Source organism: Podarcis filfolensis (genome assembly GCF_964270895.1).
Source record: "Podarcis filfolensis genome assembly, chromosome: 1".
Lineage (NCBI taxonomy): Eukaryota > Metazoa > Chordata > Lepidosauria > Squamata > Lacertidae > Podarcis > Podarcis filfolensis.
The window spans coordinates 26,557,926-26,577,041 of NC_139604.1; the positions used below are offsets into that span (position 1 = coordinate 26,557,926).

Genomic DNA, 19,116 nt, shown 5'->3' on the forward strand with positions numbered 1-19,116 from the left:
GCATCAATTAGGAAACCCCCTAAACCCTTTGGTCTCTGCTTTTAATCCATGAGCTCAATTGTGCCTTCATGCCTGTGCCATCTATGAATCAGACTGCTGGCCTCAAAGAAACCCCGAGTTACCAGAAACCATGCAGTCTCCAGAGTAAACACTGCCAGGGCTTTGGTTTTCATTTTAATCACCCTCCCATAGAGGCTGCTTAATCAGATTAATGCTGAAGCCTCGCTTTTGCTGAGTTCCAGGCCTGCCCACTCAACCACCTACCACTCAGGGTATTTTCCTTTCATTTAGCAATCTGAAGGGGAGAAATGCTTTCAGTGGATTTGCTCAGAGAAGCTGACTGAACCCACCACAAGCCAGTGTTCAAGTATCTGGAGCCTGAACTGTCTTTTAGCACCGCAAAATCACCTCTGGGTTTCTAATAAGTTTTCCCCTATTTATTTCCCTAATTTATTATATGCAAGCTGCTTTATTATATGCAAGCTGCTTTTTGAGAACATGCTACACAAAAGCAGCTTTAAAACAAACGTATAAAACTACCTTCCCACCATCTCTTTAGGATGCATCTATCAATGTCTATTAGTCCTGACAGCTGTATATGACCGCCATATTAGGAAGTTGCCTGAGACAGACAGAGCACTGATCCACCATATTCTACACTGACTTGGAAGCAGGTGTCCAGGGTTTCAGACAAACTTTCCAAGCCCTTCCTCACGGGCATGAAACCTTTATCAACCTCCCAAGGACAACATGCCAGAGGTGGGTGAGGTTAGGGGCAAAGGGGAGCTGAGGGAAGAGGATGCAAATGTTAACTTTGTGTTGTAGGTTAGTTTCTACACACACCCCTCTCTATGCTCCCTCCATACAAGATGAATTCTCAGAGTCCCATGCGAGTCAGGCAGTTACAACAGCATGGACCACTCAGTCAGTAATATAAGGCATTGATTCTGTTCTTTGGCTAGCAGCAGACTGGTTGTCTGTAGGTTCTGTAGGTTCTAGTCAATTTCGGAGGTAGTTTTCAGTGAAGAAGACCGGAGATTTGAGTTTAGCCCTGTATTGGGAAGTTTTCAATTAATGACATTTTATGATGTTTTTATATGTGCTGGAAGCCACCTAGAGTGGCTGCGGAAACCCAGCCAGATGAGCGGGGTATAAAAAATAAAATTATTATTATTACTATTAAGAAAAGTGGTTCTGAAGGAGTTTCTCTCCCACGCCCTTACCCTCCCTGTGTAGGCCTGACTTAAGACAGACAAGGCTATGTTTTTTTTCCTCCTGTTCCTGTTCAATTGACTTCAGTAAAGTGTTTACAGTTTATTCTCTCTCTGGACTTTTGTATGCTCTATTCCCTTCACTCTGCACACAGGGCTAATGAAAGGTAGACTTTTTAGGGCCTGACAGAGAAACTTGGGGAGCTGCATATGCCTGAGGCCTGAGGCTTCCCAACCCTGTCTGGATAGGCACTTAGAGATTTAACCTGGGACCTGCAGAAGCAGCATCACAACATTTGCCGGAGAATCCTGAGTAGTGGTGTGCTATTGCTCTCACTTCCTGCTTGCAGGTATCCCAGACATATCTGGTTGGCTACTGTGGGAATACATTACTGGACTAGGTATGGCACTCAGAACCAGCACTCAGTTAGTCGTCTTTAAGATGCACAAGCCTTTTTTTGTTTCAGTCAGGACAGGTTTTCTTCTCCCACCTGTTTGAAGAGATTAGCATTTAGGCTATACAGCCCCAAGGCAGAAGGAACCGCAGCTTTGGCAGGATGTAGTTATTTATTTACTGACTGCCTTTATAGACTGCCTTTCAGCCGTAACAGCTCCCAAGGCAATTTTACAATTAAAAAACAGCAACACAGTTCCTGTGTAAAAAATAAAAAAACAAAAAATGTAAACCATCTTACAAAGCCATGCCCTCACTTCAAATGACATTGCCTGAATCCAGGTGCAGAATCAGAGCGCAGCAGGACCCATGAAAAACAGTGCTCAGGGCCCAGAAAAATGTGGCACAATGGGTCAGTGCATCTGGCTGTTAACCAGGAGGTTGCTGGTTTGAGCCCACTCAGAATTCTTACATTGTAGGGGGTTGGACTAGATGACCCTCAGGGTCCCTTTCAACTCTACAATGCTATGTCAAACCCTAAGCCGTAACATGCCAGGCTACGGCTACCCATTTGCCAGTCCGTTAAGACGGAGGGTTTGGAATGTCTTGATCATTTTAATGTACAGTGGTGCCCCGCAAGACGAATGCCTCGCAAAACGAAAAACGCGCAAGACGAAAGGGTTTTTCGGTTTTTGCGTCACTTCGCTAGACGATTTTCCCTATGGGCTTGCTTCAGAAGACGAAACGTCTTGCGAGTTCTTGCGAGTTTGTTTCCTTTTTCTTAAAGCCGCTAAGCCATTAATAGCCGCTAAGCCGCTAATAGCCGTGCTTCGCAAGACGAAAAAACCGCAAGACGAAGAGACTCGCGGAACGGATTAATTTCGTCTTGCGAGGCACCGCTGTATGCCGCCATGATATTCTTACGAGTTGGCAGTTTACACATATAATAAATAACTAAATCCAAACCACCATGAAAAAAAGACAGCTTCATAAATGGGTGTTTTTACCAATGGAAAACTCAGGTGGGATTCAGCATTGCTCTATTGCAAGCATCCTATCCACACAAGCATATCTTTGGTGGGCAACTGGGCATGAAAGGAAATAACATTAATCGCAGGCTGCGCACTGCTTAAAACAGGTTCTGTATCGAAGTATTCTTGTGGCCCACTTGGTATGAGGGGTTGAACTGCCCTGCTGTAGATGATGGTCGTACTCCAGCTCCCATCAGCCCCGGCCAGCATGACAAATAGCCTAGACCAGATGATGGGAACTGAAGTCTGACAACACCTGGAGGGGGTATAAAAGCTTATTCATATTTCTCTGAAATCCAGCAATGAATCTTCCAGCTAGGGGAAGACAGAGATTTAAATACATAGGCTTGGTTATAACCACATTGACTTGTTTCCCCCTCTAAAGCACTGCTGAGGTATCCTATAATCAAAGCCCACCTCTCCCCAGGAGCATCATCTCAGGTTTCGGGGGTTGAGAAAATTAAACCAGCGTGGAAAGAGAAGATTGAAGCTGGCTAGGAAGGCCTTCTCTTGGCTAGAGATTCAATATTACATAGTTTATAAAAAGAAGAAAGCAAAGCAGTGTTTTTAAAGATAATTAAATATTAATCCCAATTCTATTTAATGTACAGTGTGGTCACCTTAAACCACTGTGCTCAAATTAGATTAGATTAATTTATACTGAGACATTCGGCCATCACAAAACAAAACTTTAATAGGATAAAAGTTCACAGGGGAACATCAGTAGAAGTTAATTTGGGCCCCAAAGGACTAAAGCATAAGCAAACTTAAAACACCAAATTTCCCTGGCTAATCACAACATGCCTCTTTAAAAAAGAAAACAAAATGTTCCGCTGCAGTGCTCATATAATGGGACATGACAAGAGTAGACTACATAAGAGTTCTTTTTTTATGAAGGGCTGCATCTGATGAAGTGGGCTTTAGTCTATGAAAACTTGAGCCGCAATAAGGCTGCAATCCTGGAAGTAACCCATACTGAACTCAGTGGGATTTACTTTTGAGAAAGCATGCATGGGATTACATGGGAGATCTGTTAGGCTCCATCTGCACTATGCACTTAAAACAATTTCATACCACTTGGAACAAGTCACGGGTTCCCCCAAAGAATATTGGGACCTTAAGTTTATTAAGAGATTCCTATTCCTCTCACAGAATGGTTTAACAGTCAATCTCTCTTCTCAGAGAACTCTGGGAATTGTAGAACTCGGAGGGGAATAAGAGTCTCCTAGAAACTCTCAGCATCCTTAACAAATGACAGCCCCCAGAATTATTTGAGGGAAGCATGACAGTTTGAAGTGGTATGCTGTTTTCAATGTACACCGCAGATGGGGCCTTATAGTCTTAAAGGTACAAGACTTTTTTTTTGCTACAGCTGTGCAACATAGTCACTGATCTTGCTTCTTTTTTTGAATAGCTAGAACAACATTACAACATACCAAATAAAAGCCTCCTCTCCTTAAGTCTCCCCTTAATTGCCACTTTCAGATGGGTATCTGAGCCTAACACCAAAAAACAAGAGCATGCCGGCCCATTTTTGTTTACCATCTGGAATCTGATTCTAGAGTTGTTCATTTTGCAGCTGTACCCAAACACTGAGCAAGCAGAATCAAAAGTACCATGTTTTCGACTTCTAGGCGAGATAAGGGTTTTGTTCACCAGAACTCCACTTAGCCACAAGTCATTCTCATCTATTCAACCTAAAATTAGTGTTTGTAATCCTTTGTTAGCCGCAGATCAATCAGATTTAGTCATTCATTCCAAAAGGCAGGAATTGTTTTGCAGCTGAATGTAATACATTATCTTCTTGGCCTACGACCATTCCTCTTTAGTCGTATTACAAACTAGTTAGGATACACTCACATCCTTACCTTTCCTAGTTCTGGTGCCCTTGGGGATTTTTTAATTGTAGGGGGGGAGAAACATTTCCATATAAGGATGTGTAGCTACACCCTGAATATGTCTAGACAGCTGAAGGGTTGGGTTGCTGGGTTTTTTTGCAAGGCCTGTAGGGACTGAAGTCCATACAGTAAATGACTCTGTGACTTCCTTTTCTTTGAGATGACTCAGCGTGGTAGGAGGCAGTTTGCTGACTTGGCAAAACAACTGCCTTAATTAACTCAGTTGCTGCCCTTCTGACACACATCAAAACACAAGGAGGAAACAAATATTACGGAAGGATTCTTTTTTTTAAAATCCAACAATGGTGGGAGTATGAGGAAGAGGGATAATAAACCCAGTAATAATTAACCAACTACGTTTTCTTCTGGTCTAGGGTTTTTTCTGCTCAGTTCACTTTTCAATAAACAGGATGCTAAACAATTACTTGATGGGAGAAACTATTTAAATCAGGAAAAAAAATCTTTTTGATTCAGCCTTTAGACTGTGGAACCGATTATGTCCCGGTTCAGAAGTAGCAATCCTGGTCCAGCAAATTCAGAGTAGCCAAGATGAAGAAGAACACAGGGTTCCTACAACTTTCATTAGTTGAGTAAGTAAAGGAAACATGGGTTCCTGGTTTGTTTTCCCCAGATAAGCCAGGACAAAGAACGAAGAACAAACTAAGAACAAACCTTCATTACAGATACAGATAGGTAGCCGTGTTGGTCTGCCATGGAGAGACCTGGTCTGAACAAAGACATTGGATTCTTATCTCATTACACATGACAAAGCCATTTTTCACCTTCTCACCCCTTGCTTTTTCCTGTAAGACCTATTGCAGTCGTTAAGAGTCGTCAACAGGCTCATCACAGCTATCTGCCAATCACCCATTCCCACCACCCTTCTGAGTAATACCCCTCCCCACCTTCTCACTATATAGAAGGATCTGGCAACTTCTGTTTCAGTGTATCTGAAGAAGTGTGCATGCACACGAAAGCTCATACCAAGAACTAACTTAGTTGGTCTTTAAGGTGCTACTGGAAGGAAAAAAAAATTTTTTTTTGTCTTCATTACAGAGTGAGACAAACCAGAGCCTTGGTTCAGATACAATGCAAAGTGAAACCATGGTTTAGAGCAGCAGCACAACCAGGGGATGAGCAAAAGGGTGCCCGTTTTTACTGCGGGTACCCATTCACTCACCTATTCATGCTTAACCAAGGGACCCTCCATCCAAAGCCATGTTGCCCCCCCCCCGATTTCCTGTTAACCGCACCTGACCGCTAGAACCCCCATTTTACAGGTGGGCATGCTGAGGCCCAGCTCAGTTCGCCTTGTAGTTCGAACTTCGGGTTGTCAGCGCGTTTTCCAGGAAATGATTCGGCGCTCTCGGTGCCTATCCAGCCTGATCGTGCACTCGCTCCGCGGTCAGCAGAAGCCGAGGCTCTCCCGCCTCCGGCCCGACCGAGGAGGGAGCAACCCCTGCGAGCGACCAAGGCCGCCTTTCCCTAGTGTTCGCATTCAAGCGCACGCCGCTCCTCCTCCTCTCCAGGCAGTCACATGATGGCGATGATCCGCCTTTCGCTCTCTCCTCGCCCGGCCCCCTTGAAGCGATGGGGGCGGTTCGACGGCTCAAGGCTGGCGGCGTTGGCGGCGGCTGCGCCTGTTTCCCCGCCCACGACCCAGTCTGTGCCCGTCCTGGAGAAACAGGGAACAAAACAAAAAAGGAAGTGGTCAGTCCCACCGGCTGGCTGTGGAGTAATTTTCGCAGCTCCCTCTTCGCCGTGTCGGAATCGGATCTCCCGCAACCCTTCCTTGGCTGGAGAGTTGAGGTGCCCGCAAAAAAATAAAATAAAATCCCAAGGGGGGAGCTTGGAAGGACCCGTCTCTACAGGGCATCTGCTGGGCATCGCTTTTGCTGGCCATGGCTGGGTTCTGGTTGTTTTTGCTCGTGGGCCGCCTACTGGCGCCGGGCAGCGCCTTCAACCTGGACGTGGAGAGCCCAACTGTTTACTCCGGTTCCGAAGGGAGTTACTTCGGCTTCGCGGTGGATTTCTTCGCCCCGGATCTCTCCTCGTAAGTATAATCTGTCACTCGGGCGCATCCATCCCGAAGCGGGAAAAGGCGCCGCGCTCCTTCGCCAGGAGGACCCTGGGATCTTTGCAGTCTTTTCTCTTTTTCGTTAATTATTAGACGCCAGAAAATGTTGGACAAGCCCCAGGAAAGTCCTTGATGGAGCCCTGCAAGGGAAACTGAAACGCGCCTGTTCTGATCTCCATTCTGAGCACAGCTCCGCTTTGGAAGCGAGCTTCATTGGAATGAATGGAACGGAACTTCCGAGCAAAAGTGTGTCTGGAATTGGGATAGAGTAGGCTTCCCTCCGCGCCTCTACGCCCCGCTTAGATACCCTCCTCCTCGCTCAGCCATACGTTCTCCCCATCTTCTGCCTCTCCCGAATCCCGCTGATTTCAGTGGACCATAAGAAATGCACCACAGAGCGAACCTCCTCAAAAGTGCTTTGAGCTGGACTTAACTCTCCAAGTAAGGGTGCGTAGGCTTTTGGGAGCCCGGATTTAGGAAGGAATCCCGTTGAAATCATTGGAAAGCTACGTGCATATAGGAAGATTTGGCTAAAACCCAAGTACTGAAAGTCTTAGCTCACATTCCTTCCCCCTGATACAAGGCAAGATTGCCTCTTCTTATCCTGGCCATACAAATCCGTGAGGGACACTTTGTATCAGAAGATGATAGTGGTGCTATGTGGTGTGAGCCATTTTGATGCTGTAATTGCAGAGGAAAGGGGCGGGGGAGGGGAGAGAAGGAAACATATTTTTTTCCCTTATTCATAATTTGTTACCTGCTTGTCCCAGATTAATTAGAAGCGGCGGACAATGTCATGCTTAAATCCTGCCTTTAAGAGGACCCCCGCCGACATTTTTATTATTAATATTATTACTATTGTGTAAATGGAGTAATTATGGACAGATGCTATGTTTCATAATTATATGTGGAAATGTATAAAACTGTAGAAGATGAATCAATAAGAAGTGAACCTCTCTTAAACCCACCCATCCACTGAATCCTAAGCAATGCTGTCTTGAACTTCGGATCCGTTACCAGGCGTAACACAAACTCTGTGTCAGGATATTTGCAGCCTGTGAGCCAGTCTTGATGTGTGATTCAGATATTGTCATCCATTTGAAAGCACTTTTGTCTAATAGGCTCTAATGTGGTCTGACAGCTTTTCATTTTGATTATGGGGATGAGGGGGGCAGAACCGTCCAGATTGCACAAACTTTGCTGTGTTAAGTCCCCCAAAATGAGAGGGTCAACTGGTCCTGGGTCTGTTTGTTTCTGTGATGGCTAAACTTAATGCTCTGAAGCCAGGGATGCCAACTTGAATAAAATCTGGGGGTGGGGGGCAGGTAACCCTCGCCCCACATAATCGATCACAAGACACGGCACACACACAGCGTTAGAAAGGCAATGCCCATCAACTTGGGGGGGAGGGTAGCCTCATCAAATATTTTATGGGGGGGGGGGTGAAGTCACCTCAGCCCCTAGGAGCTGGTTGCTATGCTCTGATGCGTATTCTCCCAGTCTCACTGTGATTTTCTTTCCAGATAGGCGTTTGTGGCAGAGGATATACATTTTGAATGTAACTGAGGTGCTCCAAGTTGGTGCAAAGGTTGGGATATGCTGCTAATGTCATATGTGTGTGTTTTTCCTAGAGGAGGTCCCAGGAATAAGTGGTAGCCTAGGCCTGCAATGATAAAACATCAAACATTAAAAACTTCCCTATACAGTGCTGCCTTCAGATGTCTTCTAAAAGTTATAGTTGCTTATCTCCTTGACATCTGGTGGAAGGGGGTTCCACAGGGCAGGCACCACTACCGAGAAGGCCCTCTGCCTGGTTCGCTGTGAAACCACCAGAAGGCCCTAACCACAGAACCCATGGCATATACTTTTGGGTAAACATGAGTAGCATTGTCTTATAAGACCGTTTCACATATGAACTGTCTTTATGGATCGAACCAAAGGTCTATCATAGAAACGCCTCTGACCAGATATGGCCAAATAAGTTTTGGGCCTGAGGTAGACTTGGGTAGGGCCGTCCCCACCATTAGTCAGAGTGAGGTGGCCACCTCAGGCCGTGAATGCTGAGGGTGGGGCTGGCAGCAAGATGTTGAAGGACAGAGCTTATCCTGCACCCCCTAAGCTAGCCTGTTGCCCTCAGGTTTGGTGGGAAAAGCTGACACGTGGCTAGTGTTGAAGTAAAATTCAGCTGTCAATCCCCGGGCAGCTTCTGTATGTGCCATTGGGAGAAGAACCATCTTGTCTGCCTCAGGCAGCAAAATGTCTTGTCTGAGGAGGGGCTGCCTATGGGTAGATAGGTTTTAACCCTTTACTCCAGTACGTAGCAGTATGTACTGATCAATCTAGCTCAGTATCACCTGCTCTTGGTGTGTAGGTTCCTCACTTCCATGATTTATAAGCCCTGTATGATCTGGGTTCGAAATTGTGGTGGGCTTTGTTCTATAGACCTTATCTGCATCCCATGGATGGGGGTGGGGGGCAGAGCCAGCAGGGGAGGGGATATGGGGCAGGGTCAGTGGGCTGGGCAGGGTGGAGCTGGTGGGCATGATCCTGGTGTCTGCATGAAGGTTAATGCCCAAATAGGACTACAGTGGCAATGGGGAAGACGTACCGTATTTTTCCCTGTATAAGACTAGGTTTTTTTAAACCAAAAAATTAGGTTTAAAATTGGGGCTTTTCTTATACATGGGTAGTGCTGAGGGATGTTTTCTTAATTTGGATTCCCCAAAAAAGGGGGCGTCTAATACATGGGGGCGTCTTTAGACGGAAAAATATGGTAAGTGTGCTCACATTTTCACCATAGATTTAAAGCAGTCTTATGCCTCATTAATAGTTATGGTTTCCCCCGAGGAATCCAGGGAAGTGTAGTTTGCTAAGGGTGCTGGGAATTGTTGCTCTCTGACAAAGATACAACAGTTCCCAGGATTCTTTAGGGGACGCTGTGACTTTTAAATTTGGCATAAGAGTGGTTTAAAGGAATGGTGTGGATGTCACCCATGAAATGGGTGTGTATTTGGATGCCTATAAGCTGTGGGCATCTGCTGTCAGATGGGACCCAAAGAGGCACATGAGTAAGAGCCAAAAATAATATAAGCCATGATAAGTACAATATCAGTCAGACTTGAACAATAATTTTAAAAACCCAATAAAGTCTTTATAAATAGCTAAAAACAGCACAGCTGTTTCAACCATATCCTGGAAAACCAGCAGATAATGCCTGCCATAGTTCTTAGATGGTGATGTGAGACCGTCAGTGGAGGGAGCAGGAAAGCTTGTCTGAAAAGGGGCTTTCCGTAATATTGGCACCACCATGGAGAAGGCACAGCTCTCAGCACCGTTGCCTACAGTTGCCATTGTAGGTGTGCCTCTAATGGTGGCTTGCAGTGCAGACCTTAGAAGGTGACCCTAACTGCTGTTTTGCTTGCACAAGCTTCAACTTGTACAGCAGAACTTTCCCCTCCTCTCTTTTCCCTTGCAGCCCCCCTCCCCACCACCACATACCCTCAAAATCAGCTCCAGAGCCTTTGGGGGGCCCTCTGGAGCAGATTTTGGATGAGGTGAAGGCACAGGGACAGGAGAGGAAGTCCCATTGAGCGAGAAGAATGCCAGTCGTCTAGCATTGGAGGCAACCCAATATTTATGGCTGCTCTGTGAAAAGCTTCACCTGCTCATGCCAGCACATCAGGTTCTGGTTCAAGGCCTACGGGCAGGAAAAGCCAATTCCCCACTCCCAGTCATTCTTTGTCTAGCTGGCTCGTGGATATATGGGGACGAGGAGGCAACTTCCAGGTAGAGATGCAGGTAGAAGAATAGTCTGGGTTGGAAGTGAGTGTTAAAAGTCAAATAAATAAATATGCCACATTATAAATAGATTTCCATGTTCCTTATTGTATGGATATCTAAAATTGCAGGGGGGGTGTTAAAAGCTATATCATGGATTGAATTGCAGATCGTACCATCAAAGAATCATAGAATTGTAGAGTTTTAAGAGACCCTAAGGATCATCTTGTCCACCCCCTGCAATGCAGGAATATACAGCTGTCCCATACAGGGATCAAACCTGCAACCTTGGCCTTATCAGCACGTGCTCTAACCAGATGAGCTATCCAGCTGACGCATTATATATACCGTATTTTTCCGTGTATAACACGCCCCCATGTATAAGACGCACCCTATTTTTAGGAATTCCAGTTTTAGAAATCCCCACCATTCACTATCCTTGTATAAGATGACCCACAGTTTTCCACATAATTTTTAAGTAAAAAAAACCCTAGTCTTATACATGGAAAAGTATGGTATATATTTAAATCCCAATGGAAATATTACAGCTTCTGTTTTATGCTTTATGTTCCCGGAATTGACTGCCACTTTTTCCTTTTTCAATTATTAATAATTAAATTTAGATTAAGAATAGCATGAAACAGTACAAAGAATGGGTACTGGTCACCAGGTACAAAGCAAAATACAATTGTGATGTGTGTAAGGCAGGAAATAGTAGCAGTATGTTAAGCTAAATAACCAGGCCAAAATGATGCATGAGTTGCAGGTCTTAGCTTGCTCCAGCTGACAGATAATAGAGGAAATAAATCTAAATCAATCAGCCTCAGACTGCCCATTTTTTGACAACCATTGTTACTGTCCTTTACCCCTTAGTGTTGAATACCTACTATTCACATTATAACAATATGCATAGGCAGGGTGGATAAAAATCAATGATTTTTTAAAAAATGGATTTTTAAAATTTAAATCGGATTTTTAAAATAAAATGCTTTTGGAGGAAAAATCTTTCTAAAGATAGTTTTCTATTTAAGTTACATTATAGTCCAAAGGCTATTCATCAGGAAATAAGGATTTGTTTTGAGTTTTTCATGTATGCTAAAACTCAGCCTAAGGTGTTTTTTTAAATACAACAACAACAACAAACCGTTTAACCACATCAGTTAACAAACATGGATACATATGCTATAATGTTTTTGTTTTAGTTAAATAAATAGTTTAAATTGTTATTAAGGAAATGATTATTTTTCTCCTTCCAGTAAAGTACAGCAGAAAAGTTGTCCAAATATAAACAGTTAACTCATTAAACCTCACAATAATTTCATAATTATCTGTCAATGTATTTCTAATAGTATAACCAAATCAGTAATTTTTGATATAACTGTAAAAACTACTCTGAAAATTTATTATTCCAAAAATGAAACCTTCATCTGGTTGTAAATATTAAGATTATACCAGCAAGAATGAGTCTGTTCTGTTAAAAAAAAAAGATTTAAATCAAGTCTTACTGATTTAAATTGTGATTTAAATCAAATCCACCCTGTGCATAGGTTTCTTCTACCAGTACAGTAAAATAAATATGTGTACATTATACAGTGGTACCTCGGGTTACATACGCTTCAGGTTACATATGCTTCAGGTTACAGACTCTGCTAACCCAGAAATAGTACCTCGGGTTAAGAACTTTGCTTCAGGATGAGAACAGAAATCGTGCTCCAGCGTCACGGCAGCAGCAGGAGGCCCCATTAGCTAAAGTGGTGCTTCAGGTTAAGAACAGTTTCAGGTTAAGAATGGACCTCCGGAACGAATTAAGTTCTTAACCCGAGGCACCACTGTACACATAATGTAGGTAGGAGGAAAGCTATGCTTATGACCAAGTAGGATGAAGGAAAACAGGTCACTAGCAGCTTATGCTTACAGTGGTTTGTTCTGCAGGAACTCAGGAGAGCAGTTTTGCATGATGAATTGCAGGAGGAATTCAGGAAATTCCCCGAAACCTTGTTGTATGGAACTTGGTATGCCTGGGTAGTACAAAGAGCTTGCTGTCTATCATCTTGAGATGCCGCAGGACTGGAGATAGGCAAATGTTGCCCAAATAGTAAAAAAAAAACCAGGGCTGGGACGTGGGAGAGTGGGGGAGGATCCAGGAAATAACAGACTTGTCATTCTGACATCAGTACCAGGGAAGATCCTAGGGCAGATGATGAAGCAGTCAATTTGCAAGCATCTTGATAACAATGCAGTGCTTAGTAGTGGCCCCTCAAGCTGAACCTAGTCCATCAATCATGTATGAGCGCACCACCAGTGGTGAGATAAATCACACCCTTGTGCTTCCTGCCTGCAAAACTGGGGGCCAGGATTGGGGAGGGGAAGTGCCTGCAGCCCACAACGCATGTCTGTTGACCTGTCGGGCTTCTGGATGATAGCTTGAATAGACCTGCTTTATCTTGACAGAAATCTGATAACTTACAATATCTGATGGTTTAATAAGTGGCAGTTGTTTTGATTATGGGCAGATCCCCATCTAGCACAACTTGTATGAATCGTTCAAAGAAGGAGCAGGGAGACCTCACAAGGATTAGATAAATTATTGGAAGATAGGGCTATCAGTTGGCTACTAGCCTTGATTGATATGCTCAACCTCCACTGTCGAAGGCAGGCAGCAATGCTTCTGATACCAGTTGCTGGAAACATCAGGAGGGGGTAGTGCTGTTGTGTTCAAGTCCATCTTGGCTGTGAGTCCTGGAAGACCTGCTCCCTGCCTTACAGGCCTTTTCCCACCTGGCATGGGAGGGTGCGGTCCTGACTGACTCCAACTACAAAAGCTGAGGCTGCTGAACAGACTCATGGGCTGAGGTTTTATTGTTGTTGTTTTTTGAGGGGGGGTGCTGTTGGTTTTTTGTAACTTTATTTTAGATTTTGTTGTGATTTATGTGGAAATTGTTCAGTTTGGTTTTGTAACTTTTAATGTTTAATTTATTGTTTATGAATGCTTTTGTTAAGTTGTAGATAGGGCTGGGCGATATCTGGTTTTCAACATGGTGATATATCATCAGCTGAACACAGTGGTATATAGCGATAGATCACGATGTCTGAAATAAGGATGTAACTATGTAGAGGCAAACAGGATAATGTCCTGGCAACTGCTACTACTTAGGGCAGAGCTTTCCAAACTGTTTATTGCGACACATTAGTGTGTTGGCTGCAGTGTGTAGGTGTGTCATGCGAACACTCCTCCTGGGGCTGAGAGGGGGTTAGTTTAACCTCCGTTGTGCTAGTAAAACTGAATTACTGTGTCACGAAATGATGCGTGTCTGAAAAATGTGCCACCAACATGAAAAGTTTGGAGAAATCTGACATAGGGGTCTAAAACTGATACATTTTTACTTACCTTTAGCACACTGTTAAAACTGCTATTTTATAAGCAGCAGGGGTAGCAGAAATCATGAGAGAAGTTATGACCGGCTCCATTATTTCCCAACATCACAATTTTTTATATAGCACTCAAACACACACACATTGTGATTTGTGATATCACCATGTCAGATATGATGAAACCATTATCATGACAGGGATAGGGAAAACCGATTTTGGGTGATGCATTGATACATCACCAAGCCCTAGTTGTAGTCATTTATGTTTTTTCATGTTGGAAGGCACCTTGAGCCTGGTTTGAACTGTGGAAAGGCGGTATATGAATAAAATATGTATGTATGCTTGTATGTCCTGCTTGCTGGTTTCCATGAGCATCGGGCTGGCCACTGAAAGAGTAGGATGCTGGACCAGAAGGGCCTTTGCTCTGATCCAGGAGGAGTCTTCTTATGTTCCTACTTTGCACAAGCTTGATGACTGACCATTTTGCTTCACTGTTTCTCCTTGGTGAACGTTGCTCCTCCTTTTGTTATTCTTTAAATGAATTGTGCCCCAGGCAAAAACGAAATGAATGGTGGTATCCGATGCTATTTGTACTCAGGATGGAGCCATAGAAATTAACAAACTTAACCAACTAAAGTCCATTGATTTCAATGGGTCTACTCTGAGTACAACTTAGTTGGATATCATGCTCTTAGAATAGTTGACTTGCCTTGTTATATTTAGTACAGCATGACTCATTGTATATATAATTTTCCTGAACTCTGATGCCAAGGAACAAAGACTTGGAAAAAAGCTCTATTCAAATAATTGGGATTCATCTACTTGGCTGGGGATCCAGTGAACCGCAGAACCATTTCTACGTGTTTAACGATATAAACATGCCCAAGGTATAAACTTGACTAGCAATCCAAATAAGCAAGGTGTGTACATGGCACAAACTTAGTTGGATATTTGTCTACACACAGTTCCAATTGCTGAAGACATAAGCCATGGTTTCAGTTTTGCAAATTCAGCAGTTGTTAAGAAAGAAATAGAGGAGGAATCTTATGTTCTGAAAGCATGCAAATACTAATTCTGGGATAAAAGTGAAACAAATTGAAATTTGGCAAGAACAGAGGGGGTGGATACTATTTTCCCTTTGTCTTATATCTGTTCACATGGTGGTAAGCAAACTGTACCTTCCGACTTCCTCTGAAAGAGAGAGGAGCCATAACCCTTTTGGAATGTGGCAATTTTGTGTTGGCACACAGCACACTCTGTGGCTCACCACTGCATCTGCTGATATCTGTAGGATCAACATCCAACACTCCAATCCTAAACATTTGTGTTGGACAGTGTTGATGTCCCTGGCAAAATGTTGCGCTGTAAGTCGCTGCAGTGGGTAGAGCAGTTTATTTGCCATATGTTTTGCATTTATTTCCTGGCATAGTCAACATCAGAATTGGGATATTATGGTGTGTGTTTTTTGTTTGACTGCTTCTTTTCTATTTTAAGCTGTCATTTCAATACTGTCACGGCCAAGATTTGCCAAATCAAAACATCAGAAGTAAGTGAGACTGAATAGCTGAGGGTATTTGTTCTGGAGAGTAGATTTGAGCAGAGATGTTGTGAATTAAGGGGAATATGCCTGATGATTTATAGAGGCATGTTGCTTGAAGTGGAAGGAGAGCAGGAGAGTCTTTCCTTGAGTACAAGGAACATGATATATTCTAATGACTGCAGGAAGCTGTTTGTTTTATTTTTGGAGTAGATTTGTTTGCGCTTAAAGTGTGTTTGCTGGGGGAGGAGTTGAAGGCCAGAATAGCTTTGGAATATATTGAATGCCATGGAATTTAAAGACTCATTCCCTTCAACTTAGAAGATCACTAAACCTCATATGCTGCTGGTTACTCAAACACAGCACATGGAAACATCTGTTGTGTGGAAACATCATGCAAGGCTCATCTGCCATGTAGACTTCTTCTTTGTGGTCTGTCTATGTGCACTGTCAGAGGCATTATGCCTCTGAATACCAGGTGCTGGAAAATGCAGACAGGCAGAGTGCTCATGCGTAGCTTGCAGACTTCCCACAGGCATCTTGTTGGCCATTGTGAAACAGGATGCTGGACTAGATGGGCCATTGATCTGATCCAACAGGCTTTTCCTATGTTCTTATGTCTTACAGCCCAGCCCTGTGCAGTCGTACCTCAGAAGTCGAACAGAATCAGTTCCGAAAGTCCGTTCGACTTCCAAAACATTTGAAAACTAAAGCGTGGCTTCTGATTGACTGCAGGAAGCTCCTGCAGCTGATCAGAAGCCACAGAAGCCCTGTCAGACGTTCAGCTTCCAAAAGTACGTTTGAAAACCATAACACTCACTTCCGGTTTTCGGTTGTTTGGAAGCCGGAACATTCGACTCCCAAGGCGTTCAGGAGCCAAGGAATGACTGTATATCGTTTTGGTTGAGGTGGGGTAAGCAAGTTGCAACTTTTCCCATTCCAGCACATTTTGAGCCTAGGTCAGAGAGAAAGAGAACCTCAGGCCTGGTGGCCTTCATGCAGTCCTATAGGCCTTTTAATCTGGTCTTTGGGCTTCAAAGGCTACATGGCTTACTGACTGGAATGTGTCCTTGAAGTGTGATAATGCCTCTTGCTTGCCTGGATAAGGGATGGAGATGTGTGTGTGAGCAGAAACCTCTGAGCTTTGTTTTGCTAGAAGGTAGTGCCAGATTTAGGGCACTGAGCACAGTTCCCTCACACAGGGTGCTGAGCCAAGGGTGTGCAAAATCACAACAGCAACATGTATATTTATACACGTACCTACTGAGAAGATCCATTTAAAAAGCAACTGTACCAAAAAGACTTATTGTGAAATAAGAAATATGGGGGGGGGGGGCGCCAGAGTTTGTCCTCACTCAGGTTCCATATTACCTGTCCCTGATACTGCATGGTAAGATTCACATTCATTGCTCCCACTTTTGGCCTCTAGGCCCGCCCACCACTGACATGTAGCCCCTGAGAAGTTCCCTTAAGGGGATGTCGCCCTCATGCTGAAATCTAAGATCTCGCTGGTATGCCTGTAAACAGGGGGTCCGACCTGAATAAAATATTGTGGGGACCCAGGAAAGCCCCATCCTGCATAATCAATCACACAACGCAGTGCACACACACCTTTTGAATGGGAAGGCCCGTCAACTTTGCGGGGGCCCAGCCCCCTCAAATATTTTTTTGTGGAGGCTGAAGCCCCCTTGGCCCCTAGGAGTTGGTTTGTATGCCTGTTGCTGCGATTCACAAGTTGGAAGAATGCTGCTGTTCTCATCTCCTGCTTCTGGGCTTTCCATAGGAATCTGGGGGAGAGTCACACTGGCTCTGAAATTTTATGTGCTAATAGAAAATCTCATGGGACAAGACCTCCCTAATGGTAACCCACCAAGATGACTACAGCCCACGAGCCATGTGCTCTGCCAGGTGACTGACCCCCCCCCCACTATAGCCGCCATTTTTCTAGTCTCAGCTGGGCAGCAAAACCACAATGTTTAGATGGGCTAGACTCTCACGTATGGCTGGTGGGGTAGCATTTGGCTCGGTGGACCACAAGTTGTTCTATGCAGCAAATCTGACTATAGAAGGAAGAGCAAACAGGGCCTCCAACAATCCCACCTCAATCTTTTAGCTTCGCCATGGTCCTAGCTATGGTTCTAGCCCTACCTAACATTACAGTAGCTGCCATACTACACTCGAATCCATTTCCTTCAGTGGCATAATGAGGATTCCTAAACTGTTTGCTTCTTCATTTGTTTCCTGCAGGATGTTCCTCCTTGTGGGTGCTCCAAAGGCAAACACAACTCAACCTGGGATTGTGCAAGGAGGCCAGGTGCTCAAGTGTAACTGGAACCCCAACAGAAGAAACTGCCAGCCGATTGTATTTGATGCCACAGGTAATACAGCAATATGGGCTTTTGCCAACCCAAGGGATTTGGATGAATTGCAAAGAGGAAAGCAAATCAGCAACCTGTTGGAAAAGATTTGGAGCAATAAGGGTCATTGTACACAAGGCTCACTTTGTTGGCCTGTCTTCATGCCATAGTCATTCAAAATGGTGGAGGTGCTCTTAGCTCAGTGTTGTGAACCATCTTGAGGGCTCGGGTAGTGATGCCTGTTGTGGTAGGCCTGCCGACATGCATAGTATGCCGTTGATTTGGAATGGTTGTGACAAGACAGCCAACACATTCATTGTTGGTGAACAGTTTGGATCCTGGTGACAGAACCAGCAGGATGGAAGGATGTAGCTTTCCCACGTGATCTTGGGAATCTGTACTGCTTGGAATCCAGCCCCCATCTCCCTGCCCTCTTCTGCTTGTTTCTGGCAGCCCCTCAAAGAACTGCAAATCCTAGCAGATAAAGTTTCTCTTGGCGGAAGTGCGCCGGATTTGCAAATGTAAGGGAGGGAATGACGGCCTGTGATGAGAGGTAGGGTATAAGCCAATTCGAAGACATCCCATCACTGTTCGTTCTTGGCAGTTTCAATGTGTTAAAATAGGCTGGCTTTCTGGTGAGCTGGAATCTTTGTCGCTGGAATTAAAGAACTCTCTGCTTTACAGGGGCAAAAACCATTTGAAAGTGCTTTTTATATGCTGGCTATTTCAGCAAAGGGTACGTTGGTTCCTTGTCCAGGGCTTAGAACAATGTAGGCATAACGTAGAGGACTGGATTCTGGAATTTCACGGAGGGAGGGGGGCCATTGCAGTGATTTGCACCCCCAATAAAAGCCTCTTTGGAGGGTCGAGGACCCCTCCTGAAAAATATGGGGTGTGGTGTTGTGAGGTGGGCTGCTATGAGAGGGGAGAATTGCCCCAAATCAGATTTGAACCACAAGGGAAATTCTAGTTCCTGTTCCTAGCAGCAATCTCATGCCCTGCCCCACATTGTTTAGGAGCCCCCTCCCCAACCCTCCAGGGAACAATACTGGGGGGGGGGGAGCTCAGGTGGGGGCAGCAGGTAAGAGGGGATGGGAAACTTTCCATTCAGAAAGTTTCTTAAGTTCACTTAGCCTGAGGCTCCAAGTCAAGAGGTTCTGAAGTGGGAGATATGCTCATAAAGGCAGGCTTGGATTCCTGTGTTTATGAGTTGCAGATTACTCAGTCCCTGGGATTACTCCCACTAAAGCCAGATATATTTATTTATTTTTAAAAAGGGAAACCATGTACACAGCATGACTTTGCACATGCAGCCCCACAGCCACTTGTGGACGTGTGGTGGAATCCTGGTAAGCGTTCTATAGGGGCAGGCAGTCATTTAAGGCATTTCTGGAGCAGTGCTGGGCTTGCGGGTACACTAGCTGCAGGCTGGAACAGCTATCTGTTCCACATTTGCAATTAT

At 44.5% G+C, this 19,116-nt stretch overlaps 1 protein-coding gene across 1 annotated transcript in view; it reads left to right on the top strand.

The window, feature by feature from the left end:
• The first annotated feature begins 6,110 nt into the window (after window positions 1-6,110).
• ITGAV (integrin subunit alpha V) overlaps window positions 6,111-19,116 on the top strand; it is a 67,880-nt gene continuing 54,874 nt past the window's right edge. The window contains exons 1-2 of the mRNA XM_083627761.1: window positions 6,111-6,587; window positions 17,545-17,675. Of these exons, the coding sequence (XP_083483887.1) occupies window positions 6,436-6,587; window positions 17,545-17,675 (283 nt within the window). The 5' untranslated portion in view covers window positions 6,111-6,435. The remainder of the gene's footprint in view (window positions 6,588-17,544; window positions 17,676-19,116) is intronic.